The 27228-nt window shown below is 40.6% G+C and overlaps 1 protein-coding gene across 4 annotated transcripts in view; it reads left to right on the plus strand.

The window, feature by feature from the left end:
• CHCHD6 (coiled-coil-helix-coiled-coil-helix domain containing 6) overlaps nucleotides 1–27228 on the plus strand; it is a 109654-nt gene that overhangs the window by 36764 nt on the left and 45662 nt on the right. For all 4 annotated transcript variants that reach the window (XM_033517361.1, XM_033517359.1, XM_015641313.2 and 1 more), the window contains exons 6-7: nucleotides 437–520; nucleotides 20613–20683. In XM_033517361.1, coding sequence (XP_033373252.1) covers nucleotides 437–520; nucleotides 20613–20683 — 155 coding nt within the window. The remainder of the gene's footprint in view (nucleotides 1–436; nucleotides 521–20612; nucleotides 20684–27228) is intronic.

Consider the following 27228-nt stretch of genomic DNA (forward strand, 5'->3'; position numbering starts at 1 on the left):
ACTCCAAGGGGCAAGGGTTTATAAAGAGGAGGATTTGAGGGGATTTGTTGGGTTTTTTTCTAAGGTGAAAAACATTTGAGTAATAACTGTCGCGATTCATGGAAAAACAGACATGGATAAGATGGAGTTTTGAAAAAGGGAGTGGGGAAGTGTCACCTTTCTATGATTATATGTTTTCATTTAATAAGAAGTGTAAAACCAAGGGTTTGAGTTCGAGTATGATGCTAATAATAAGAGCATTTCAAACATCAGGGGATAATCCAAAAGGAGCTGCAATTCTTAAGGTTTGTAGTTCCACTGGTGGGAATCCCATGCACGAGTCCTGAGTAGTGATTTTTTTAGTTCCTTCCAGTCTGCATCTCATGTGCTTTCTTTGCACTACGTTGTTTATTTTTAATTTCTTCTTCTACTGATGCTGTTTTCTTGTCCTTCCCAGGCTATGGAGCTGCAAGATAGGGAGGCAGAGTTGAAGCTACAAGAGGCCTTCTATAAAGATCAGTTGGCTCGCATTGAGAAGAAGGTGAGGCTGAGTTATCTTTATTTCTGGCCCCTGTAGGGGTAGGACATGGATCTGTGTGGATCCAAAAGATCGAGAACCAAGATCTGTTGTGCTGCAACCTGGAACTGTCAGCTGACAGTGTCTTATCTGCCCCCCACCCTTTATACAAGTGATGAAAAAGCTGTACAAATCTTTTGAGCAATTTGCGTTTGAAAGATAAAGATTTTTTTAACTGGATGATTTTTTTAAAAAGATTTCTAGTATTTCAAACTCTATTATCTTTTTCACCATGGGATTTAGGTGAAAGCTAAATTGAAAAAACCAAGCAACTGCCCTGCTTTTTATTCCTTTTGTTAAAAATCCTTTCCTTAATAAAAAAAAAAATCAACCACCACAACATAAATTTTTGCTATAAATATGAATTAAAATTGTATTATTAATTTTTCTCTGGGGAGCCAAACAGTTCAAAGAGTGGTGCTGCAGTACACTGCCTGCTTCTTGCTGGATAAGCCTTTGAAATGAACGTGATTTAAAGAGACACTGTCAAGCGTCTTTTAAGCCTGAAATGACCTTTGAAAATCCATTTAGGGATTTGAATCTCTCCCCTAAACGTGGGATTTGCTTCTCTGTTTAATTGTTTACCATGATGAGTTTTTAAAAATTGATGCCATAAAAATAGGAGCAGCCATGCTGTTCCTTATGAACTAATGTGTTCTTCACTTCCTGGCAAAATGAAATAATGTTATAAGTAGTCTTTATTTTTTAATAAATGTGGAGAATAATCTTCTCCAATTTGAAGCCATTAGGCTTCCTGACAGGGAGTTGCATGCATTCGACTCGTAGTCGTGTTATGTGACTAAAAAGAAATGCAAACAATGAAAAGGGTGGGTTGTAAAGAGTCAGAGAAATCAATCAGTTTTATTACCAACATGTAGCAGGATGGTGAGTATGGAACATGGGAAAATTGTGGATTATAGAAACGGTAGGAAGCTGTTGGCGTATCTATTCCTCTTTTTATTCCCTCCTACTGTATGACTGTCCATGCTGCATTTTTTTGAGCTATCAGTGGTAAAACATGCCTGTGAGCAAATTCGCATGATACAATTTTGCAACACTTTAATCCGTACAATTCATTAAAAATAAACTATTAAAACTACCACTCGGTGTTGCATTCGTATTTTAAATTCTATTTCTAGATAATGGGGATTGTTCAGTGAAATTGCAAACAATCTAGCAGCTATCGTTCTAATTATCACAGTTGTCCATATGTTCATACGCAAAGGGAATTTTTGCAATTTCTTGGTCCCATGCTGTTTGCTTCTATTATGTTCTTCTCTCCGGATCTGGTTTCATGAAGCGGAAATTACAGGGAAAACCTCTGTGTCTGTCCTTTATGGACAGTGGAGTGGGGAGAAGTTTGTGTCCAGGCTTCATTGTCCTCTTTTTGAAATCTTTTGTTGTAGTTTGTGTTTTCAAGTCCATGTCCCTTGCTACAGGAACACCTTTATAAACAATGTGATGGATATTTTAGTGCAGGATCTTCTTGGGGGGGAGTAAGGTGGGCTGCCCGTCGTCCTATTCAAACTGCAGAGCTACAGAGAAACTATCTTCTAGTTGTTATGTGTACAAAAGCAAGTAGATAAAAAGAACAGGTTTTCTTTCCTCTTGAAACACTGGATAGTTTCTGACCCTTAAAGACTAGCATTTTGCTGGTAATAAAATAGAAGAATACCTCCAACCGTTAGTTTGGATTGGAGTAGGAGGTGGTGGGGGCTAGATGGGAAAGGAGAGAAATGTACTTGAAACAGTGTAATAAAGCTTAATTGTATTAGTTTTGAAAAAGGTTTTTGATCTTCTCTGAGGATAATTTTATTCCTATAATGGTTGGAAAGATGGAAAATGCAGCACAGAACAATCTTTTTTATTAGCTGTTGCTTTTATATAATTCTGCTTTTATTTGTTGAATACACGCAGACCTTGACATTTATTTATTTATTTTCCCTTCCACTGTGCTAAAGCTTTCCAACTCAGGCTTAGATATATTTTTATATATCTGTGTTTGTGTGTGTCAGTATTGAAAAAAAGCTCTCAGTAAGGGGATGGTGGGGGAGAGCTCTGAAATAGAATTTTGCTTTCTCTGCTGTTTTAAGAGGGGATGGTCACTTGAAGTGTGGTCACTGGTAGTTCAGAGGTGTTTGGCTGCATGTGGAGTTAGCAAGCTGAAATTTCTCCTTCTAAGGATCAGGCTCTCAGGAATTCCCCTCTCTCCCCCTCTGCTGTACCCAGGTTGGTTTTGTCCCCACTTCTGCATGATAACAGAATTCAGCAGTAGGAGACTTAGACATTTGTTTTTGAAGGATGTTTTGAACTATTGATATTAAAAACCCAGTACATTCCCAGTAGGATGCTAAAAGTAATTGTGTTACATACTCCTTACAACATAAGAGCAGCTCAGTGAATCAAACATGGAGACTCTCCTGTTTCCTCTGACATTGGTCAGTTTGCAAAGGCTTTGAAGGAAGAAGAAAAAAAAACATCACCAAAACAAAGCCACAAAGAAAACTTTCAGAGAGCAGCTTTGAGAAGAGTCTTCCTAAATGTTGTCAGTTGGAGGCAGACACATGCCCTGCTGCTCAAAAGTTTATTTTCATTCAGTATTTTTATTCACTGGAAGTTGGATTACTGCCATTGTTCTTCTATGCATCTCAGGCATTTTTCCTGTATCCCTGTTTAGCTCTGTGCCTCCAACATCATGTGGCAGTGTGTGCCAAGGTTAACTTATATACTCTATGAATTCTCTGTTATCACTTTAAAATAATTTTTTTTGCATTTAATATCCTTTTTGTGAAAGAGATAAAAGAAATTCTCTTCATTATTCGTTATCTGTAGACTTCTGTTCCCTCTTTTACCTTCCCATTAAACTGAGCAGTCCTTACCTTTTCAGCCTCTGCTTGTGTGAATGATTTTTTCCAGGTTTCTCATTCTACTTGTTTGTCTTTTGGCACTTTCCCCCTAGCAGCTCTGTCTTTGAGATGTATTGACCAGAATTGAACTCAGTAGTTCCCTCGAATGCAGCAGATTGTGTGAATACATTATCCTTTTATTTTGTAATCTCTGAAAAAGTACTGTAATCTACTGGACAGAGCACAGAATTGGAGGGAGAAACCCTGCTCATTTTCTAATAGCCGTTTCTCTTTTGGGAGTTTGAAACAATTATTTAGTCCATCTATCTCAGTTATTCCATCTATATGATGGAATAGCTTATAATGGGAGGGCAAAGTGTTGTGAAACAGTAAAGCTATAAAAATGCTAAAAAGGCTTTGCCTTTAGTTTTGCATGAGGTGAAGTATGGATATACCTTATTTCAAACAGATCTTGAGAAACTCAGTTTCTCCAGACAGTCTTATTAAAATTTTCACGGGGAAAGGCATGTATGAAAAAAATAATTGCAGTATTTCAGGTTCTGGGGTTTTCCCCTGCATCTTCTACTAAAGCACTGGAAGAAAGGAGAACATGAGTGCAGCCATTGTGTGTCACAGTGAGGATCCATCTAGTTCAGTAGGCTGGTCCTGGCTGTGACAGAATGTCCAAGGATAACTGTAAAAATTGAACTGCTGGGAAAAGAGGTTGTGGAGTCTCCTTCACTGGAGACAGTCAAAGAGCATCTGGACACAATCCTGTGCCGTGTGCTCTGGGACAGCCCTGCTTGAACAGGGAGGTGGGACCAGAGGACCCACTGTGGTCCCTTCCAACCTGACCCATTCTGTGATCAAAGCAAGCTTATTGGGATACTTGTCCCAAATGCTTTGACCATCCTGGCTAGTCATTTCTGGAACTTCTCCTCATGTATTTAGTCCTCGGAGGGTTGTGAACCAGGACAGCGTGCCTGGTGCTCGAGATAGGGGGGACTGTGAACATGTGTGACAGCTGTGTCAGAATCACTGTTTGGTTTTCTGTTTCTTTGTAGTGCCTGACACTTGATTTGCACTTCTGACTTGTGTTGAGCGAATGCCACATGCTGCTGCTACTGGCAGCATTGTGCTGTTTTGTGTGCAGACTTGAACATACACAGTGGGTGTGCTGGGATTAAAGCAATGCTGGGATTAGTTGCTGGGAATATTCTTCCCACTGCACCCTTCGTTGTCAGTTTGTCAGGGGTTGTGTGTATGGGAAGGAATGGTGGGCTCTGTTCTGCCTGCAGAGTGGTGCATGCTTCTTAGAGATTTTTCTTTTAAATCAAATTTTGTTGAACAAATTCCTTGCAGAGGATCATTACACTGGTAAAACCCTTCATCTTCCTCACTTTAAGTCTGATTGTTGTAGTTGTGTTTCTGTCTCTTGGGTCACTTGTATTTTTTTGTTTTGGAGTGCCTGGAATATTTTGGTAATCAGGAAAATGAGAGGGAAAAGCTCCTTTGAAATGACTGTTTCTTACATGATGGTGTGTGATTGCAGGGTTGGAGCTGGTGATACAGACATTCCATTCCACACCTGTGTTTCCAGTGTGACTGTCTAATCTCCAATAAGTAATCCAGTAATGAGATCTGACTAATTTGTTATAAGTGGTTAAACTTCTAACTCTGACTTGTTTCAGTAATTTAACTCTCATCCATGTAATTTGAATTATGTCATAAAATGTGTGTCTTCTCTCAACTGTTTTGAATGAGGTTCTGTACTGTAGAGTTCCTCTGGTTAGAAAGAATGAGAGTTAAACTAGTAATCTGTAGGGAGAACCTTAGACACACTCAACTTGAGAAGCTCAAGGTGATGTTTTTTAATGCATTTATTTGTTGCTGAGAAGCAGGGAGGAGATGGAGGGAGCTTATTGTAAATAGTTAACATATATACTGCTCAGAACTGGGATTTTTGTTAGGGATTCTGTGTATGCTTTGTCCTTCTTTCTCCAAGTAGTAGAAACGTCCTTTAAAAAGTATCATAAGAGAAAAGTGCAGTCTCTCCTGGAACCCTTCAGATGCCAGGAGATTTCACTTCGCATGTTAGTAGTATACTTTGTCCCAAGTAAATATTTATTTGACTCCTTTTGCTATTTTGCCTCTTGCTGAGTTTAACCTGACAAAAGCTAAGGGTAGTGCTACACTGCAACAAAAACATGGGCAGCACTTTGGAGTAGTGTGAAACAGCAGAGAAAGGCTGAAGGTAATCTTGGAAGATAAAATGAAACTCCTTGCTGTAGATGATGCCTCCTCTTTGTCTGGATTTCCCTAAGCTCCGGCTCCCACGTTATCTCTTGTTAGGCGGCTGTGGACTGCTGTGAGCAGTGGGTGCATTAATATGCAATGTTTTTCTGCTTGTAGTTTTTGAGAGCAGTAAGTAGCACAAGAGGTATTCATAAGCTGAAGAGTATTTGTGCAAGTGGGAAAGGAATGCATTGAATACATACCTTTTTTATTAATAAGGTTGACTGCACCTTTTTCTCTGCTTGACTTCACAAATCTTGTAATTTTGTGTGTGGCATTCATCTTGTTTGGTTTGTTTAAATTAATCTCTTTTTGCCCTTGTACTTCCCATTTAATTCATGTTTGTAAAGCATTTAGGATGTGTAAAGAATGGGAGACAAAGTTATTTTTGTTTGTTATTCTTACTGGCCTTGATCCTTCTTGGAGCTGTTTCCCAGTTTGGTGTGCCAAGGTCACCCCTACATGCAAGTCCACTGTCATTTCTTGTTTATGGCTGGTAACTTGTCTCAGTAAAAATTTCTGCAGAAAAGGAGTGATAGAAGCCTGAAAAAAAAGCCTTCCAAAACAATACATTCATGTTGATATTCCTCATCAATTTAAAGCAGACTCTGTGGGGCTGCACAGACTGATGTCACCTGGTAAAGGTGGGAAGGGATTTCTACTGAAGGGGACAAGGAATTAATTCCTTGAGTTGGGATGCCAGGCTTGTCTGTATCCATGAGATTTAGGGATCACTTGCCTACCTTTGGAAAAACAAGCTGTGTTCAGGTGTTATCTCCAACCAAACCCTCTGCACTCTCAGCGGGAGTTAAAGATTCAGTGCCCTTTGATAAATGAGTTTATATGTCCTGGCAGGTGTCACTGACACCATTTGCTTTCTCCTGTAATGTCTTGGGGCTGTGTGTGAGCTATTGCCATGTGTGTAAGGGCTGCTTTGTTTGCCTCTAGTCACAGTCTTGCCAGCCACCAGCTTATTGCTCTAGCCAGTGCTGTGGGTATCTGTAGGAAGAACAGCTAGTGTGAAATGAACTTCTGGTCTCAAAAGATGTGTTTCTCTTTCAGAAGAATTTCTTGTCCCCATCTCCATAATTGAACCTTACAATATTCTTTACAATTTCATTTTCATTTCTTATCTAATTTGTTCAGTTCTCTATTCATCCCAAGCCCTTCTTGCAAACCCTTCCTCTCACAAACCCAGTAATGCTTTCTTTGAATTTACAACATCTATAATCCAAAAAAGCAGTTTGCCTTTCAAGTCAGTAGAGCAGTACAGCAAAGCACCCAGTTCATCAAACTGTTGATTTAATCTTCTGAACCCAAGAATAATCCCCAGTGTAGTTTTCTGAAATAGGTTGACAAGATCCATCCAAATCATTCCTATCACTTCCAGTTGCTCAGGTTGCCTGTCTGGGGCTGTGTGGATGATACTCCCAGGTGGCAGTGGCTCTATCAGTCTCCCAGGGCACAGCCTTTGATGTTTAGAGAATGGAAGATGCTGTCCTGTGAGTGAATTAGATTTCTGAATGGGAACACACTGAAAAGGGAGCAAACCTGAAATCATCATCTGAGCCAGCTCCAACCTTCCACCCTCTTCTCCTTTTCAGTTTTTCTTGGACATTAAATGTCACACTGGGGTAAGAGCACGACAGGGAGGGCAGCATCCCTGATTTCTGCTTTCTGCAGGCATCCATTAGGGCTGAACAGCATCTTCAGAGGAGGTTAATGCTCCTTGTAGTCCCCCTGTCTGCAGGGAGAGGTTCCTTCCTTGTTGCTCTTGGCCAACACACAAACTGACTTCCAGTACCTTGTGCTCAATTCACCCATTTAATGGCTTTTTTGCTGAAAGCTTGTGAAGTTTAGTAGTTAATATACCTCAGTACACAGCTTTTAGAGATCAGATAAATTGATTGGTAATTTGATGAACTCAAACAACATCTATAATAGGGTAACTAAAACGTGTTAGATGTCAGCACAGCCTCTCTTGCCTTCTCTGCAGTGTGTATGTTCTCTCTTCAATATGTGTTGACTGCTGTACAGTACATTACATCAAATTACAAGCAGCCTCTATGCAAACAGCAGCTAAGTGTTTGCTTCCTCTTCAGCCTGCACGATTAGTGCAGAGATGCGTTTGCAGTCTGTGTGCTGAAGGGTGAACTGTCAGAGCCTTACGGTGATTTTGTTTCCCTGGCATTTAGAGTATCTTTGCAGAGGGAGAGAATGATGCTTATGGGCTGCTTCATCTTGGAGGAATCCATCCTCAGGCTCGACTTGTGAAATAAATGTGGCAACGTGTGGTTTGAACTTAGTGTCTTAACACTGAATTTAGCAGCTGAATTTAGATAACAATCTGGTATCTGGTCTCATCAGTGTATCACTATGAAGACTTGTTAAAGGCAGAACAAAAAGACCTAGAATGTGATCTTGTCTCTTTGTTAGAACTCAACACTGGAGCATTTGTCAAGCCTAGTCCAAAAAGAGCAAAACAAGAAGTTCTTTTGTCTTGCTTCTGAGAGCTTTCCCCGTTATCTAATATTTCTGATACCCTCCCTTGGCATTTTTATTCAACCCAATTTTCCCTTAATTTCATTCATTCTCTCATTGCCTAATAGTTTAAATTTCTGATTCCCTCCTCTTTGTGTTGTTTACACACTTGTTTATAAGCAGGATTGGTATTTATAAACGTGTGTATGTATATTTACATAGAAAACACTGTTACCAGTAAAACCAGTGTTACTTTTCTAATGGAAAGCAGCACTTGTGCACCCCCCTACCCCCCCAGGTGTGGACACACACGCTGTCTGTCTCTCACCTGTTGTTACTGAGGTGCAGTTGTACCTCAATAGCAACTACATCACCCTGCTGCAATAAATACCAGTGCTGCCTGTTATTTCCATGTAATTCACCAACCAGTGTACAATTAATTTCTGGCCCTGTTATTGCACTATTGGCTATTTTATGAAGCTGTAGAGAGTTAGCACAGTGAATTGATTAAATATGTTCCAGACCTTAGGCTGGATTCCGTGTGTCTGCTGGGATTTCAATGATTGAAGCTCGTGCTTCTCTTGGGATATTCCAGATTTAGACTTAGTCTGGGAAATTGTTTCAGGTAGACAAAACTTCCCTGTGTGAGGAATTTACTTGCCTAAGAGCCTGACTTTGGGGAATCTGAGATTTCTATTTCAGCTCACAGTGGTCCTTCTACATGTGGCAGGAAAAGGGCATTACTGTTGTGACTTAAAAATAAAGCCAACACGAGGATTCATTTTGAAAAGGTCCTTAAAATTATGGCTCTGCCCATACAGAATATGCTGTCATCATGTTAATGGAAAATATGGCTAATAATTACTCTATAAATTGACTCCCCAGAACATCTCAAATTTGTGCTGAATTAAGTAGTCCAAAGATCAGACTTTAAAAAAGAACTACTCCATATTTACAGCGGCTGTACCTTCTGAAGTGTTTAGTAGTTTACTGTGGGTGTGTTAAATACATGTTTCATGACAGCCTGGGGCCACTTCTCTGAAGGTTTTTTCCCCATCTGCCAGTCATTTTAAAGAAACATAAATAAAAGAGCTACTCCAATTTCTTGAACATATAATGCACGTTCCCCAGAGACCAGGGTGACTCAGAAGAAGCTTGTAAATAACATGTTCAATGTTTTTAAATAGATGTGCACCATCAGGCTCACAGTGAGGTCTTCAGCCACTGCAAACTTGCTTTGCCTGTCGCAGAATCTCCTGATTCCATGATGATGAGGGGTGGATTTTTGTTTGGTTGGTTTTGGGGTTAATTGGTGGCTTGCCCATACATCCTGCTGCCCCAAGGATGATCCCAGCTGTAGTTTGTCATTAAACACCTTGTCTCAAATGAAGATTTCCTGGCTCACCCATTTGCATTTTAGCCCCATTGTAAATAAATATGAAATCATGGCTAATTTTGTTTTGTTGTAGTTAAAAATAGTAAATATACATCTCAGATGCAGTAGAACCATCTGGGAGTTGAACCCTGACGAATGTGGAGAGGAGGTTGTCCTGGCAGGTGTTCAGCAGTGGAGTGGCCAGCAGGTAAAAGATGTTGCCCTGCACAGGAGACAGCAACAGAGAGGAATGACCACAGAGCTGGAACACACTGAGAGGCTGCTGAATCTGTGCCCATCTCCAAGAGGCCACAGAGAAGCAAGAGATGGGAGAAGAAAATGTGGAAGCTGAGATAAAGCTCTAAGCCTCTGGCTTGAGAGGGCTTGTAATAACGAGGTTATTTTATGAGAAGAGCTAGCTTTTCTTTTCCTTCCCAAATACTGCATTTCAGGTCTTTTAATAAGAAAACCAGTTTAATTCCTTCTCCTTTCTTCTCCCTCCCCATTCTTCTGAACAGAAGCCAAATTTTTTCTTTCATAATTTAAAGCTGCAAGGTTGCTTTGAGCTTGCATGCCTGGGTCAATTGAGGAGTGCCTGGGTTGTGAATTTTTTTTTTCCCCTAGAGATGTCTCATGATGTACTGGACAGTAGACAGAAATCATCTAATTTGCCCTGACATGCAGCAAGCTTTGAACTGGCTGGACTGTGGTTCTTGATCAGAGAAGACGACTCATATGGGCGTGTAAAAATGTGTGCCTGTCTGAGCATGTATATGCATTTTTTAACCTCATTTTTCATAATAGGTATGTATACCACAGAATTTCCTTTGGCTCTTTAGGGAATTAAATGTAGTGTATGAGACCTTTCACCTTTAGGTCATTTGTTGAGATGCAGCTTCCGTTCGCAGCAGCAAAGCGCCATTGCTGCCTGATGGCTAATCACTCATTCGTGAGGCACTGAGATAACTCTTCCCTCAGTTAGAGACAAGGGTTTGTTGCAGGAAGAACAAAAAAAAAGAATCCCACATAATGGTGTCCTAACTATCAATTTCTGTGACAGGCACAGGGCGTCCCAGAGAGGAACACAGCATTTGTTCTTACTGGCTGAAAGCAGAACAGTGCTGGGTTTTAAGTTTGTGTGTTCATTTGTTCTGTGGAGAGAGGATTTACCTCCAGGTCTGTGGTGTTTGCTTTTATTCCCTCCTGTTGTTCCCCAGCAAAAGCATAGTTCTGTCCCTTCTTTGTGTTCCTGTTGTCTGAGCTCAAACTGTGTCCAGTTGAAGAGCTTGAATTTTTTGCTTGGTCTTGTCCAGATATAGGTGAAATACTGATACTTTTTTTTTTCACGAGCCTGAAAATAATATACATTTATAAAAACACTGTTTCCCAAGCCTATTTTCTTACAGAGTTTATAGCTACAGCAACAAGCCCCTGATAATTAGGATGCTTATACCAAAATGTTTCTACTGGAACTTTAAGCCTACCTATATTTCCTTTTCATTTAATGCCAAGTTCAAGGTCTGTTGTTGATTGTATTCTATAATCCTTACTGTCAGAGACTGTGTTCAGAGATAAATTCTGGGTAGACTTAGCTTGCATCTATGGGTGTGTGGTACACTGTGCATGTGACATTCTTCCATTTGTGTCCCTGAGCAGCCTTGGCAGCAAGGCGTTGTGAGACTTTTCAGGTTTAATAAGTAATTATTCCTATTATTGGTGAATGGGCTAAAAGTGAGACCTGCCTTGTTGCCTTTCCTCTGCCTGGATTGTGAAAGTACCACAACTGAGCTGGTGGTGCCCAAAAGCTGCACGGGGCCATGGGTGACATCCTGCCCCAGGGCTGTGTTTGGAGCAGTCTCTGCTGGAGTACAGGAATGCAGGAGTTGTGTGGCTGCTCCTGCTCTCTCTGGGTGTTTGATTTTCATGTTAATATTTACAGCTTAATAGCTCTGCTGTGAAAATGCCTCTCTTTATTGATGGGAGGTCTGTGGTCCTTCTGGGCTTCTCTTTGGAGCCTTCTCTCTTTGCCAGCTGCAGAGGTGTCTCTTCAATGCCTCTTTAGAGGAGGCAAAACAGCTGCATTAAAAACAGGTGAAAGAGAAGCTAAAAGCAGAGAGAATGATACCGTCAAATAATTGCTTACAAATATTTTCTGATTTCTTTCTTATCCCTTCTGCCATCCTTTCTCCTTTGTCCTCCTTGTGGTTTATTTTTATCTTAGGATAAACATTGTATTTATTTGCTGTTTGCTGTGTGGTGAATTTCAATCTTTTGAATAGAAAAATACATATAAAAAGATACTAGTGTTCCTTTCTCTGGAATAACTGATGCCTTGCAGGGTGAACTAGAGGTTATGTGACAGTGGTATTGTAAAGGCAGGCCAAAGGAATCTGTGTTAATCTATTTTCTTTTTCTTATTATGAATGTTTCGTTTTATATTTTATTTTCCTTTCTAAATACTAATCAATATTTATTTGTAGAAATAGCTTAATAACTTTTTTTGCCACCTGTGAAATACATTGTTGCTTTTAAATGTTTGTCCAACTGCCACTAATAAGGGAGAATGACATAAAATTATCCTTTCTAATACTGTTTTTGAACTGTGGAGCTGGGAACTTTTTACAGGTATTCATTAACTGAGGTTTCTTCTAGCTCACTGGAAGATAAGTGATTGTCCCCACTTTAAAAGTGAAACCTTAATGCTTAAGGTTAGTATTTTCTATAATAGCTTTTGTCTCTTCACTTTTTGGTTGTCCAGGAATAGTGTATTTCTTCAGATGTGCTGATTACCCGTAAGTTGAGCTTGAAGTTTTGAATAATGAGCTCCTGAGCATCTCCAGACAGATCCGCGAGCCAGCAGGCACTTGTGAAAGTGTGGATTTGTCTGTGTCATTAACTGTGTACAGTGACCTGTGAAGTCCTAGCGGTCTATTTTGGCTGTAATCGTTAAACCAGCCTCTCCTACTGGATAAACTGGAAGAGAGCCTGCAAGCACAGTAAGAGAACCTTGACTGAAAATACAAATATCTTCAGAAAATGCTCTGGGAGTAATAGTAATAAAGAAAAAGTACAGTGGCAAAATAAATTGCTGCTGATACAATTTTTCTTCCTCTCTCAAGTTTGCCTCTAGTATGGCAGTTTTTCTCCCTTCGATAAATAAATGCAAAGATGGGAATTGCTGCCAAAAACTGTCACATTTCTGGAACTTTCAGCCCCTGATTATTCACATTAAGCCTCTCCCCCCCCAGCAGTACAGTATTCTGAATATGTACACCCACCATTCTGTCAGATCTGTGCAGTCTGTGTCTGGTTCATCTTCTGTGTCTTTGATGTGCTCCATAACGTAGGCAAAGAGAGGTCTGATAGTCTCTCTAAAAACCTGACAGTTTGTGTGACAATCTGTCCACGAATCCACAGGCTTCTTGTCAACCAAATGAGCCTTTGAATATCAGAGGTTTCAGAACAGCGCTTGCAGCATTGCATATGCACCAAGGGGAGAGTACAACAGGCTTCCTTGTAACCTGAGAGATGTCTGCCTTTTCCTTAATCATTCCAGGGACATCTCATCATTGCTTGTTGGCTGGTTCTCAGCCCCGCACATGTCGGGGTTATTTAGCAAAGCTTGATTTACTGGAAACTGCACATGGAGAATAATTTGTAGTTGGGGGTAGAGGAAAAACCCTGGGAGGGGGTGGAACTTCCAGTCTTTTGCTTACTTCTGTTTTTCAGTGTTTTTTTGTTTGTTTCTTATAGTGACTGTCTTTCCTGCAGTTCCTTTATCCATGCAGGTGTATGGATGTGATGCATTATTTTCAGTATTCTCCAGCTCTATTTGGCATCCTGTTGCCTTGGGCTCCACTGTTCTGCTTTCCTCTGGGAAGCCAGTGTATTGCATTCCTTAGCTACCTGTTGTGTAAAAGGATGGGGTCATGAATTTAACTTAGCTTTTTTTTTTAAACTGGGACAGGAACTGTTAACTGGGCCAGCTGCTGCAGTTTATAAATGGGACTTAGGGATATTCTCAGCAGAGAAAGATGGAAGTTTTATCTGCAGCATGACTGTCCGAGGTGGTGGGAGTTTTGTTGGAAGCTCTGTCAAATACCAGCTTTGGCATGACAGCATTAAACCTTAGTTAAAATGTTCCTTCCTTTCTTCCCAAAATAAGCTCCTGTGACAGGCCTGACAGGGGAATGTGCTTCATATCTTTTTTATTGTATGACAAGTATTTGATGGCTGCCAATTTTGTTTGATGGGGTTTTTTTCCCCTCTTTATTCCCCCTTGAAAGTGCTGGTCAGCCTTTGAGTGAAAGTTCCACCTGCATTTCTTAGCACTCTTGATATTTTGGCAGTTTCCTTCTTTCTTCTCCGTTTCCCTCAGCATCGATTCTCTCTTCCTGTCACTCTCTCATGGACAATGCCCAGTTGTTTGAAGCAGCATCCTGTGATCTTGGAGTTCATGCTGATAGTGTGGTGGGTCTGCTGGTAGGACCAAGTACCCCTGCAGGATGAGTTGTGCAGCTGCCTAGCACAGGTGCTGGGATTTGGCAGGCGGTGCTGTGCCCTTCATGCCATGGGCACCACGTTATCTGCGCACGTCAGCCACGTGCAGAACTCCTCTGAAGCAGATGCTGAGAACTCTTGATGTTTAATCGATGCCTGGGAAGTCTGTTTACCTGCACTTGTCAGGTGTAATTGATTTGGGCATTTACTGTGAATTCCTCATCTTAGCTAAACTTCCAGCTGGGAGGAGAGCAGGGTGAGACTCCCCTACAGCAGTACTGGCATTAATCTGGGCCTTTCACGATGGTGTTGCTGTCCTTGTCAGAAAGCCTGAGTTACCTGCTGGAATTTTATGGCCTTTCTCTTTGAAGCTGCTTCTGCTTTCCAGAGTTTGTTTAAAGAATTGGCAATGCTTTGTTTGTAGTCTTTCAAAGGGTGTGCTTTAAAGCAACCTCATATAAACGCAGTGTTTCTTTGTCTTTTCTCCTTCTTCCCCTTTTAATTGCTTCTGTAGAAATAATTTCTTTTTTGTTGGTTGCCTTTCTGACTTGATGATAACATGAGGCTTTTCTGCATGTTTCCAGAGAGGCACTTGAAGCTTTTGGAAGTCCCTAATACCATTTTGCTGTGGGATACCTGTTTTTAATTAGACTCTTCCCAGGGTACCTTCACAGACCGTCTGACTGTGTTGTGGGATCACAGCCTGGATCTGTAAACCCATTTTCACTCAGATGGAGTATCTCGGTGTGGGACCCTGGTTCTGGGAACCATGAGTTTTGAGTCACCATGTGCTTTAGGGACTGTAGCTTAACCTTTTTGTGCCTCGTTTGTTATCTGCAGGATAAACCCAGCCATGTTCCTTCTCCCCAGCTCCGCCTCCCTCAAGCTTTGTGGAGATAGGTGTTCCTTGGGATTTTATCTTTGAGAAGCTTTCTAGATATGCTACAGAATTAATACTTTGCTTTCAACTCAGGATAATATTGCAGACATGAGAAAATCTGTTCAAAGAGGAATGTACTTCTGCTCCTAACTAGTTTAACTTGCCTGTGTTCTTACTGTGGACACTACTCTCTTTATGCTTTCTCTGAATCTTAATCCAAAATTTATGATCTCACAGCTTATTGCCGAAGGAAAGAATAGAATGACACAAATTCAATGCTCTCATTTCATTATTGGTCTCAGCAGGAGGAGTGGATGAACCCACACATGAACAGCAAACAACAGAGCTGTGTTTAGAAGTTGGCTTTGGCTGAAAAAAATCTTTTTTTTTCCCCGTATCAGCAAGCTGTTTGTAGTTCCTTGCATCTTTTCTCTGTTACCTTTTAAGAAAAAAAGCATATGAATTTTCAAAAAAGCAGTTTAACCCTTAACTTCTGTGCTCTAGTAATATGCTCTATAGGCATGTTTCTCTTCCTCGTTAATTGGCTTTTATTTTTATGTGCACTTGATGGGAAGGAGGAAATGTGAATGATCTCTTTGAGCTAACTGCTTGCTGATACTAGCAAATGGGCTGAGCAGAAACACCAGAGGAGTGAGCTCAGGAGGTGAAGAGATTGTTTTTTGCAGCATATTCTGAAATTCCCAAACTCCCTGTTTTGGAGCAAAGCTGATAGCAGTGATTGATTGTGTGGGTTGATTTTAACACATCCATAGGGTCATCCAGTGAACAGATTGGTTTGGCTCATCTGCCTCTGTACCTGTGGGAGGGATGCAGGTACATGGGGTAATTTTTCAAATCAGTTAGGAGCTGTTTGCATGAGACTTGTGAGTGGTGAGAATGAACAGCCTGATCTGCAGTGCGTGTGAACCAGCTGAGGTGTGGGGAACTTGGGTGTACCTTTGTTTCCCTGAGGCACTGCTGGGAGCAGAGGTGGCTCCTGAAGCTGCCACTGACCGAGGTTCCTCTGGAGCTTCCCGGAGTTGCTCGTGGCAGCAGCTGCATCCAGGGCATGTGTGTGTTGCCTGTCCCCAAGAGTATGCAGGCAGGCCACAGTTGTGCTGCTTCTCAGGATGGTGTGAGATCTTATTTCTGGCTTCAGAAGCAGCTGGAAGCAGGAATTGGAATGTCTTCCAGCTGACACTTGATATGTAAGAAGTAATCTTTGCTTTCCTTACCTGTTTCTCCCAGAAACTTGCGGTGCCCTTGTGGGGCACACCACGTATTGCCCAGCTCACAGCATTGCCTCTTGTGCTCTTTTGGGTTTGAGAGGGGCTTGCAAAGGCATTTTGCTGCAAGCTGGTGAGTGTGGATGTCAGACGGGATGGAAGCAGCACGTCTGTCAGGTGCGAGGCAGATTGTACCATCTAATCTCCCGGCTGTCTCCGCAGCATTTGTCAAGGCCTCCACTGCCCTGCTCTGTTTCATCACAGCTATCACTGGCATTCATCTAGGCTGGCAGCATTTCAACAGCTGTTAATCCTCTTTGTATCTCTGAACACTGTGACCACTGACAAGCTTCTATACTCTGAGGTGTCAGAATATCTCAAGATACCTGTGGTGATGGTGGCTGGGTTTGTTGGTTTTAAATCAAGACACCTTCCAATCTATTGACCCGGACTGAACCTGCTGGAGAAATCCTTGTCCCAGTGTCAGGCTTTTAATGCTGCTGCTTGGTGTTCACAAATAATTTCACCTAAAATCTGATTAATTTCAATTTCCTCATGCTTGTTTTGCTCAGTTTTCTGTTTTACATGTTACTGCAAGTAGCACATGTTTCACTGAAGTTGTAAGGAATGTGGTTTAATGTCAGTGTGAGAATGAGTTGGCAGGGTTTTCTCTTTATGTTTCAATTACTTTCCCTCCTGAAATAACCCTGAGAACTCAGTCTTCTGCTATAATGTTTTCCTACTTTCTTTGCTGTATGTTCTGGAAAGGGCCTGGGCAGTGTAGAGAGGTGTAGTAATGAGTGCCGGAGTTTCTCTGCATGTTTGCAGCCAAGGAGGAATGCTGAATTAAAATTGCTCCAAATTTAGCTCTAAGTTTTAAAATTGATTCCCTTTGGAAGGGAATTTTTAGCACAAGAGTGCTTTGGAAGAGTGGAAAGCAAGGGTATAGCAGCAAATCTGTTGTAGAAAAACAGCAGGGTAAAGGAAAGTGGTTCTGTTGCACTTTAGGCTCTGGTTATGTATTTTTACAACTTCTTGGTGTTTTTATTATTTGCTACGAACCATCATTTAATAGCAGTGAAAAATCTTTCAAACTAACATTTCTTTGCTTAGTTTGTTTGTCCTCTCTGGAGAGCTCTCTCCCCACATGACAAAGCTCTAATGTTCTGAAGTTGACTCCCCTAAGGCTCAGCTTTATTGAGAGAAGTGAAACATTTTAGGTGGTTCATTCATTCTTTCTGTGTCTTTTGTTATTTGAGCCCTTTTGGTATTCTTTGGTCATGTTTTTAAACTTATTTCTGCAACTAAGACTGCCAGGAGCTTTATTTAATAATAGTTGAGGTCTCATGTTCAACTTTTTCTTTGTGAGCTGCCATTTTATCTCAAGCATCAAATATTGTGAAAGTAAATTAAAAGCAGCGTTCATGTCTTGTAATTTCATGTGGAATGTTCTCTCTTTTACTGTACCATTGAATATCATTTATGAAGATAAAGGACTTCACTAAGACTACAGGCAGCTCAGACTTTGTTTCAAGTGCAAATACCACACCTTGATCCTGCTGAATAGCTCTTGTGTGGAGGTGACCCTGCTGAAGTTTGGGGGAAGTGCTCTGGTGGTTCCTGGCATAGCTCCTCGTTTGCAACTATATTATAAAGCTCTCAAAAGTTCTAGGCCACTAGAACATTCTCTCCTGCCATAGCGTGGTGGGTAAACTGCTGAAAATGAAGCAGATCTTCTGTCTGAAGTAATACACATGAGAACACTTGGGGAATTTCTCTCTGTTAGTAGAAATCCCAGATCACAGAACCGGCTGTGCCTGTGCCCATGCTGAAAGGCCCTTCTCTTGCCCATTTAGGCCATTTGTTGCTCATTTAACGTTTGAGACAACAGGAATGTGACTTCCCCAAGGTTGGAAAGGATCTAAAGGCCAAGAAAGATGTATTTTAAAAATCTGCTTGTTGAACAAACTCAGATTTAAATGGTAGCCCCTCTGTTTTTGTTACTTGGGGAAGCATTTAAAGGTACTGATTCATAGCATTAGAAATATTGTTTTATTGGGTTTTAGAGTTTTTGAGGGGGAGAGGTCTAAATCAACAGCAAGAGGCCCAGTTGAATCACATGGAAAGATGTTTCCTTCTTGTTTTTAAAACTCAGCAGCTTTATCTGCAGGTTGAAGGTGTTCTGTGCCCCTCCTCAATCTTTGCATGATGCCTGGTGGTTGCTTTGAAACCAAGTCTTTCCTCCTTTCCCTCACTGAGATTCTTGCCTCTCTGTTCAGACTCTCATTTGCCTGCTTTTAGCAGCTTCAGAGTTCAGAACTAAAGCCTGGGTTCCTTTCCCAGCTATTTTTGTCCATGTCCATCGTTGGTGTTGTTGAAGACGAACCTGACCGAAGTACTGGGCAGTTGAAGTCTCTCTAATAAACTAGGTGAGGTTGTGCCACAACCACTTTAATTGACAGTACATCCAGCAAATGATTCCATTGGCTGTTGTTCCTTTCTTTGGGTGGGTTAAACGCGACCTCGTGCTGGGTCTCACGTACAACATATTTGTTCCTGTTTTCCTCTCCCGCTGCTGTTTCACTGCAGAGTGCTGCAGGCTAATGGGATCTGACGGGACTACTTCCTATTGCCTGAGAAATGCTGAAATTTGGTACCTTGCTTTCTCTTTTTCCCAGTTTCTCTCATTCTAATCTCTCAGATCCAGTCCCTTTGAGAAATCAGACAGTATGAAATATGAAAATTGCTTGGGTAGTAATTGGAGAAACGGCGAGACCTTTGAAGCCCAATGGAGATAACGCTTACATCTACTTATTCACATTATTTAATTTTTAATGGCAAATTTAATTAATGAAGCACAGGTCTTGTGGTTTCATGTGTGAATAAGTAACAGCAGGGAGCTGTAAGTCATGAGGTCTGTTTACAGGCCAGAGAAAAAGGCACCATTAAAAACTGAACTTTTCAATATAGGAAGGAGAAAAATGGATTTAATAGCATTGAAGTTTGACCACTTTGTAACAAGTAAGTAAACAAAAACATTAATGATAATTTGCCGGTAAAATGCATTTTGAAGTGGTTAGTCCTCCATGATTTCTCAGTTTTAATCTGTCTCCTAGGTCAAAGTTTGAAAAAGCAAAATCTGTTCTGTGTTTCTTTTGCTATGTAACATAAATTCAGGCACCAGAGATAAAACGCTTAAATATAGCACCTTGAAGCCTAGGTTCTGAAAGCCTTTATAAACCTTCCAATTAGCTGAGCTTCACACAACTTCAGAGATACAGGCAGCTGTTATCCCTCACTTGCAGGTGGAAAATGGTGACTTGCCCAAGATTGCACAAATGGCAGAACCACTAATAGAACTTGAGTTATATCTGTCCTTTCCTTTTTCCAACCACTGAACAGTATGTTGGCTCATCCTGCGAAGGACCACAGCTGCATTTATGGGAAAATAAATGAAGAAGGGCAAAAATAATATTCTATATAAAATGACCAAATTTGGGGAGAGACGAGATAGCAGCTTGAACTGGCCCTAAATGAATAGCTGTCTTCTCTTTCAATACCATTTTGTCACATTTTTTGATTGATTATTGCATATTTTCTCCTTGTGCCTTTTCAGAGTGGGAGCCTTGCAGATGAGCTTTGAGCGAGGCAGTTGCCAGTGGAGTCCAGCAGCTTTGCCTAAAGCAGCTTTATCAGTGGTTTAGTGACACGAGACCTTGTAGTGCAGCTGCTGGGGGAGTGCAGCCTTTCTCTCCTGCTGGTTGTGCCTGGGAGGCTCCTCAGTGCAGCCCAAAGGAGGGAGGAATTCATCCTCTACATTTAGCGACTGAGCAGTTGTGAGCTGAAACTCTTTCTGTGCAAGTTCAGGAGAATTTAATGCAAACCTCTTAAGCCCTGCAGCAAGACACTCAAGACTCTGTTTGGCAGCGCCTTGGCTGAGACCTGATACGCCTCCCTGTGTTGTTAAAAGGGAAGCAGCCTGCATAATTTTCTTTTAAAGAATAAGTAACATAAGTAGAAGCACTGAAATGTAAAATGGATTTTCCAGTGCTAGCAGCCAATTTTGATACTTGCATGTCAGTAACTTAAAAGATCCTTCACAGCAATTAATAAAAGAAGAGAACAAAACATGACCAAACTCAAAATAACTCTGTGCTGGAAACACCTTGTTTTTTGTGGTTACATGGAATAGCCAAAGCTCATGGTTGGTTGGTAGTGACCTTTTCCCCCCCTTTCCTTTCACAAAGGTGAACCTTGGAATGAAGGATGTGTTATAGCCTTGATGCATTTTGCTGAGAATAAAATCGACTCTTAAGTATTTCTGGGGTTCTTTGAACTGAATATTCTGTTTGTTGTTGGAAATTGTTATTAATTATAGAAGATGACTTTGTGACAAGATAAGATCTGAGACGCCTTTAATTTTTAGAGCTGAGCATTCTATTCTTTGTTTCAGAATGCAGAGATCTACAAGCTGACATCCGAGCAGTATCAGGAGGCAGCCGCCAAGGCAGAGGAGCAGATAAAGTGAGGAGCCATTTTTTTTTTCTTTTCAGCTCTTCCAGTTGCATTTCATAACGTTTTGTGTGTAGTTTCTGGATGTTCTTGTAAACAGAGTGTGAAGTTACCTCCTGTCAGGTACTGAGGGGGCTGAGGAGGTGTAAGCTGCCATCCTCTCTGTGCCAAACTTAATGGAGTTTAATATTAAAGTTGGTAGATCTTTCAAGGAAGGGTGAGGGAGAAGAGAGGGACTTTAAAAATTAATATTAAATAGGTACTAGGGTTTTCAAAGTAGCAATGGAACATGTTTAATCTGTTCCAACTTTGACCCACTGTATTTAACCTACACACTGTAGGATTTGGCTGCTGCAGAGGGGTAGGAAGAATGGCACCACTTCAAAAGTTTTAATTGCCCAGGGGAAAAAAAAAAAGGTAAACAGTCTAAATCTCATCCCTATTAGTTTCAAATTAGAGTTGTAATTTTCATGAATGCTTTCGTAGAATGGGTGCAATGATTTTTCTGGTCTTCTTTGTTGGCCTTAGCACAATAAGTGGACCCTTTAATGTTGCCTTTTTACCATGAGTATATATAGTGTTTAAATTATATTTGTATTTGCCAGTAGTGTTATATAACTAATTGTTCCACATGCACTAACAGCTGCCCAAGAAAAAATATTTTCTATAATTCTTTAATATTAATGAGGCTAAAGCAATTACGTTGTCAAGAGCAGCACTCAGATCTCAGTTGGGTAAACAGTTGGCCAACATGCAATAAACTGAAGTAGCAGCATATGTAGTCCGGTTGGGTCCAATCCAGACTCTACAATACTTAATTGCATAAATAGATAATATAGTAGTGATGAATATATTAGTGGGGTGTGCAGTATATTGTGCTGTCTTTATTTAAAATTATGTTTGACTGCCAAAGCGTCACATAACCTGTTGTAATTTCACATTTTTGTTTGGACAGTCAAGCAATAAGTTGCTAAAGAAGCCAAAACAAGGCAGCTAACACATTGCTTGCATTTCCATCCTGTTTTCCACAGCAGAATTATAAAATCTCTTTTAAAATAAAATTTAAAAAATTCATAGGATATAATGTTCTTATAGTCTTTGATCAATTGGATCATTTCTTGGATTTGCTTCTGCAAATGTGTCATCAATTGTCGTGAACTTGTGTAGTGGTGATTCATCCTTGTGACTTGGTAAAGGACTGGGACCTGGTACGATGTTCTTCACTTACTATTACAGACTGTAACTACCTTATTTTTTATAGGTAGTCTGAAGGTTGGTTCCTGATGTTTCCATTTCCTTTGGTCTCTTCTGTTTCTTGTGGAAACGAAGACTGGTAATGTGGGAAACTCAGGAATGCAACCATGTTTTGCAAAGGTTAGTGGCAGAGACCAACACAAATGATAATGCATTCTTTCTTTCAAGATTCAGAAAGTGCACTTGTAGTCTCTTAAGGGTTTCTTTCCCTTTTCTTTGAGCCTTTATCATCTAACAGTCCCTGGCTTCTGGTCTCATTGTACAGTGCTCTGCTATTTGATGGCAATAGGAACTTGAGCCATTATAAAGGAACAGATTCCTTGGGCTGTCTTCTTTGCAGCAAAAAGAGCCACCTGCCCTAATGTGAATTTTTTGTGAAAAAATAATGTGCCTGGGGGTGTCTTGAAAAGGGACAAGATGAGTGGCAAGAGTGAAACTGAGGGCGACATTGAATATCATGCATTCTAGTTCTTTACAGCAGAAATTTCCAGCAGCAGCCAGGATTGCACTGAGCTGAGAATTGGAGTTCATGATCTGGGACTGATAATGCCTTTTGATAATTGTACATGCAGGAAGAATCATTGCTTTCCCCCATCAGCCTGCAGTGTGTCACTTCCATCAGCCTGCAGTGACTCTTTTTAGATTGTTGCTTTGTGTACAACACACTGTACAAACACTCTTAGTGTTGTGCCTCACATCTGGGTTGTGATATGGCTGGGATGGGGTCAGGGGAAGGTTCCTTCCTACACTGGCATCCATGCTCAATTGGTAGAACTTCAAGTCTGTGTGTTGTGAGGTTCTCTTGTGAGGCATCTTACATTCAAGTCTTTCTCCAGCCTGTTTATGGTAATAACCTACAAGATCTTTTGGCTTCAGTGGAAAGAATAGTTTGTGTATCCTGTTTTTCACTTTTGTCTTAGACATAGAAGCACAGTAGGTTCTAAGATAGGTTAGACTGATTTATGCAGATCTTCCTCTTTGGTTCACAGGAATAAACTGACACTCCTGCAAAATTATGTGAAATAGAATATTAGCCAAAGTATAAATGAAGTACAGGCTTGCCTGTTTCCGATGCTGGGCTATGATGCCTCCTTAAGGAAAAGAAACCAGGAGTGGCATTTTCTTCACCTGCAAAGAGTCTGTATCCTTCACCATAGTGTCTCTTCCCGAGCTTCTGTTACCCCTGTCACACTGTGAAGACATGCTCCTGGCACTTGAGCCTTGTGAGACCAATCTGCCCTGTGTTTGTTCTCCTCTGCCACTGTGTATCAGCAGAGCTGATGGAGGAAAAGGGAAATAGGGCTGGGGCTCTTTCCACAGTGAGTACCCCATTTCAGAGTCCATGTGGAAGCAAAGAGAAGTTTCTGAAACAAAACCCCAGTGTTTTCTTGGCATTTAATGACTTTTTAAATTCTTTTATCAACACTTACAGCTCTGCACAAGTGGTCAAGTGTTCTACGGACTGTTTCAACTCCTTAGTGGTTGTCAAGCATTGCAGGATTTAGGAATATTGTACACCTTTCCAGCAGTGATCCTTCACAGCATGCCTGCGAGGTAGGCAAGTAAACCTTCCTATCTCCCTTTGTATAAAAACAGAAGTGAAGTACTTACTGTTGAGCCTCATATTAACTCACTGACACAGTCATTAGCTCTTGGTTTGCACTTCAAGGCTTGATGCCTGCATGGCCTGACCTGTGCAATGGACTTTGTTCCTCGTCTCTTCACCTGAAGCCAGCCTGCTCTCGTCTCCACATACCTCCTATCAGAGTGTCTCCTTCTCCTTTGTTCTGGGCTCTGTCCAATCTGTTTTATTTCCTCCCAGGAAAAAGATCCTAGCAACAAGATACCACTGAGCACAGCTTTCAGCACCTTAAGCAACTTGCCCTTGTCGCTTGTATGCTGTGGTGAATTGGACAGTTGCCATGGACATATTGTCTCAACTATGTTGTTATAATTGGTGCATTATTATTTTTCTCTTTTGTTAACCAAGAGAATTAAAGTCAGGGGACCTAGAACTTCCCCCGTCTTCTTTCCCTGTTTAGCAAACTGCGCACATCAGTAACCACCCACAAAGGAAGCGGCGTGTAAATAAAGAGCCAGTGCTCCCCGCCCTTCCCTTCGTTCCACATCCTTTTCTCAGTGCTCATAGAGCCATGACTCAGACTGGGTTTAGAGAAGACAACTTGCTAATCCCCTCCCTGCTACAGAGAATAAAATGGCATTTCATTCCAAGCTCTATTAATGCACTCGCTCCAGGGATAAAGCAGCACTCCCAAAAGGCAGTGGCCAAATTTTCTTTCTGTTGCGTTGTCTTTGTCTTCTTCTGAGTGTTACATTTAGATTAGCTTCTGAGGATTAAATGTTATTACAGTCCCTGAATCTGTTAAGGGGAAGGAAAAAAACATCAGTAAAGAGGTTATGGCTTAGTGCAGCACTCTAGATTTATCCTCAAAATGTTGATTTGGTTTTTTGGGGTTTTTTTTTTGGTGATTTATTTTCTTTTGTGAAGGTTGTCTTATCACTTTTTTAAAAATTTATTTTTTTTGGTAGTCGTTACTTTTGAATGCAAGAATTGGCCTGGGTGGGGGTGTCACTCTAAAAGGTAAAGCTGCAGGAGTTGGGTGAGGGGATTAGGAAGCTGTTAAAAGATAAAATGTTCTGAAGCTGAGTTTCCCTCTAACATCTCCCTATAGTTTTCAGAACTGTTTCTGAAGCTGCTTACTGATGACTGTTGCTTTGCATGTTGTGCTGGGAGGACTGCATATGCTTTATGCTGTTATCAAGGAATGCATAAAGAATGTCAGTTTCTTATCCTGGTGGAGATCAGCTGTGAATCCAAGGCAGCTTTCCAATGTCTCTTTGGCATTGAAACTGCCAAAGAGATTTACCCCATATAGGACTTAAAATGTAAGAGTTTCATTTAATGGTCCTAAGAGCTTTAAACTTAATGAACATGAGTATTTAAGGTTAATTATGTTAGAAAAACCAGCAAGTAGTAAGCTTCCTCCTGGCTGAATGTGGAATAGGGAACCACACTGACTCAGTGAGGGTAGGGGAAGAAAGTTCATAGATGAATTGTCTGCTGACAACAGGGCTTGCTTTCAGTACTCATGGAAATGAAGGTTTTATGGAATTGCACAAGACTTTATGAGGGTGATGCCCCCTCAGTTAGAATGGCAAGATCAACTGGAACCTAGAGAAACTACTTTTTTGTTTCTTTATGTAGATATGGAAAGTTTATAAAATAGTAATGTGATGATACTTGAGTTTGTTAATCTTGAAGTCTACCATGAGGCCTTGGGTATTTCAACAGAGACCTGTGCCCAGGAGACAAGGTCTGAAACAGTTATTATATGGACGGTTGTGAAGCCAAAAGAGAAGGGTAAAGACATCATAGTTTTCAAACAAAATTGCTCTGAGATTTCTTCTATCATTAGATTAGATTAGATAAATGATTAATTTAGTGTTGAAATTAAGGGCCTCTGCAACAGGGATTTCAGAGTTTTCAGGAATAAGAGATTGATTATTGCTAGAAGCTCATCCATAGCCTTACCTCAATATAGTGCTTTTGTGCCCTGCAATCATGGTAGCTTCACTAAAATTATTTGGCTTCATCACTGTTCTTCCCTTGGTGCTTGCTTTGTGCTAGTTGTTCTTTCTTCTGTCTGCACTGAGTCTGTTTCATAATCTTTAAATAAAGAGATGGGTTATTAGTCAAAGCTTTTTGGTTTCTCACTTTTATAAAGTTGCTCTTAGTAAGAAATTAAAATATTCTCTAAGAGATTATAATGCATGAGTTTCCTCAAAGTTATTTCAGAAGAGGGTAAAAATATATGGGAGAATTTTGACTGTGTCATTTTACATGGTGTGCATTTTACTGAGAGAAAAAGTTTCTGATCATTTTTGGTTCTGCTTCACAAAGTTTTTCACTCATTACCTTAACATGTAAACATTTTCCTTATGAATTCTGGAAGGCCTATTGTTAATCAACTACTTGTACCAGTGCATTGACTTCCTAGCAACATATATCCCCCTACTGCTTTAGGAATATGGTATGTGGAAATAGAAGTTGAATATGTGCAGTGGATTTGCATAAATTTTCCAATTGGGCCAGATTATTCTTTTTTTGAACTAAATTTTAAATCTTGAAAATTTATTATATTGTGTACTTTATCCAAGATGTTGAATCTTCTTTCTGAAGTTCAGTTCTTGGGGATTGCTAAGATGCTGCTTCTAAATTAGATTTTTGTTTTGCCCAGTTAATAAAATGAGTGCCATTCAATCTAATGTTCACAGTATTGTGTTTCCTCTCATGAGTGATGAGAGATGAGTCCAGTGAACTGAGATTGCACTGAAAAACTGGTGTCTCTTCAAAATTGCTGGAGCATTTCTACACCGCTATGTTGGTAGAACTTGGACATTTATAAAATAAGATCTGAATAGCAAGGACTCGAACAGCAAAGGAAGATGTGCCAAAATCTCCATGTAGGCTGTTAGGGATGTTTCTGTTGCTATCGATTTTTACACAAAAAGCACTTGTTTTCTGTAGTAATGTTGCCTTTATAAAGCTCTTAGATCAGGGTTTGTTGGCAGGCCAAATCCAGATTGTTTTCAAAAGCATGGGTATTTGTGCAGCTGTTAAAACAAACCTTAGTCATACTTTGTGCATCAGAGGACATGAAATATTTCAGTTCACAGCTCTTTATTGCAGAGAATACAGTGAAAATAAAAGCAGATCTCTGCCTTCACATTGGGAATTGCATATTCCAATGTGTACCATAGTGAAAGCAGGGTTTCTCCAGGTTTCATAGTATCTTATTGTGTTTTTACAAATAATGGCAGATCCACACCAAAATCCAGAACTTTTTGTGCCTTTGGCCTTCACTTCCCCTTGGCTTGAGTTGGGAAAGGTGTCATGAATATTAATTAATGACCCAGCTTAGCCTATTCCTGCTGTGGTTTTCTGCCTCTGTCTTCAGTGTGTGTGTGGTGTAGTGTGCTGGTGGTAATAGTGTGGGGCTGATCTGTAAAGGACTGAGGTTAAAGTTGTCTGCGGAAGCTTTCCAAAAAGAGTGGTGAATTAAAGATGTCAGAAGCAATAATGCCTGAGAAACCACTTGTTACCAGCGAATTAATGACTTGTTTGCTAATTAGCAGCCTGAGGCAAAGTTGAGGTAACACTCTAACAATCTGGTCATTAATTCAGTTTCAACTGATTTCAAGGGCAATGTTGCTATTTTGAACAGTAATTGTATTCCTGACTCTGGATTATACACGCTGTGTCCTTACTGTTGAGTCAGTCT

The sequence above is a fragment of the Parus major genome, chromosome 12, assembly GCF_001522545.3.
Source record: "Parus major isolate Abel chromosome 12, Parus_major1.1, whole genome shotgun sequence".
Classification (NCBI taxonomy): Eukaryota; Metazoa; Chordata; class Aves; order Passeriformes; family Paridae; genus Parus; species Parus major.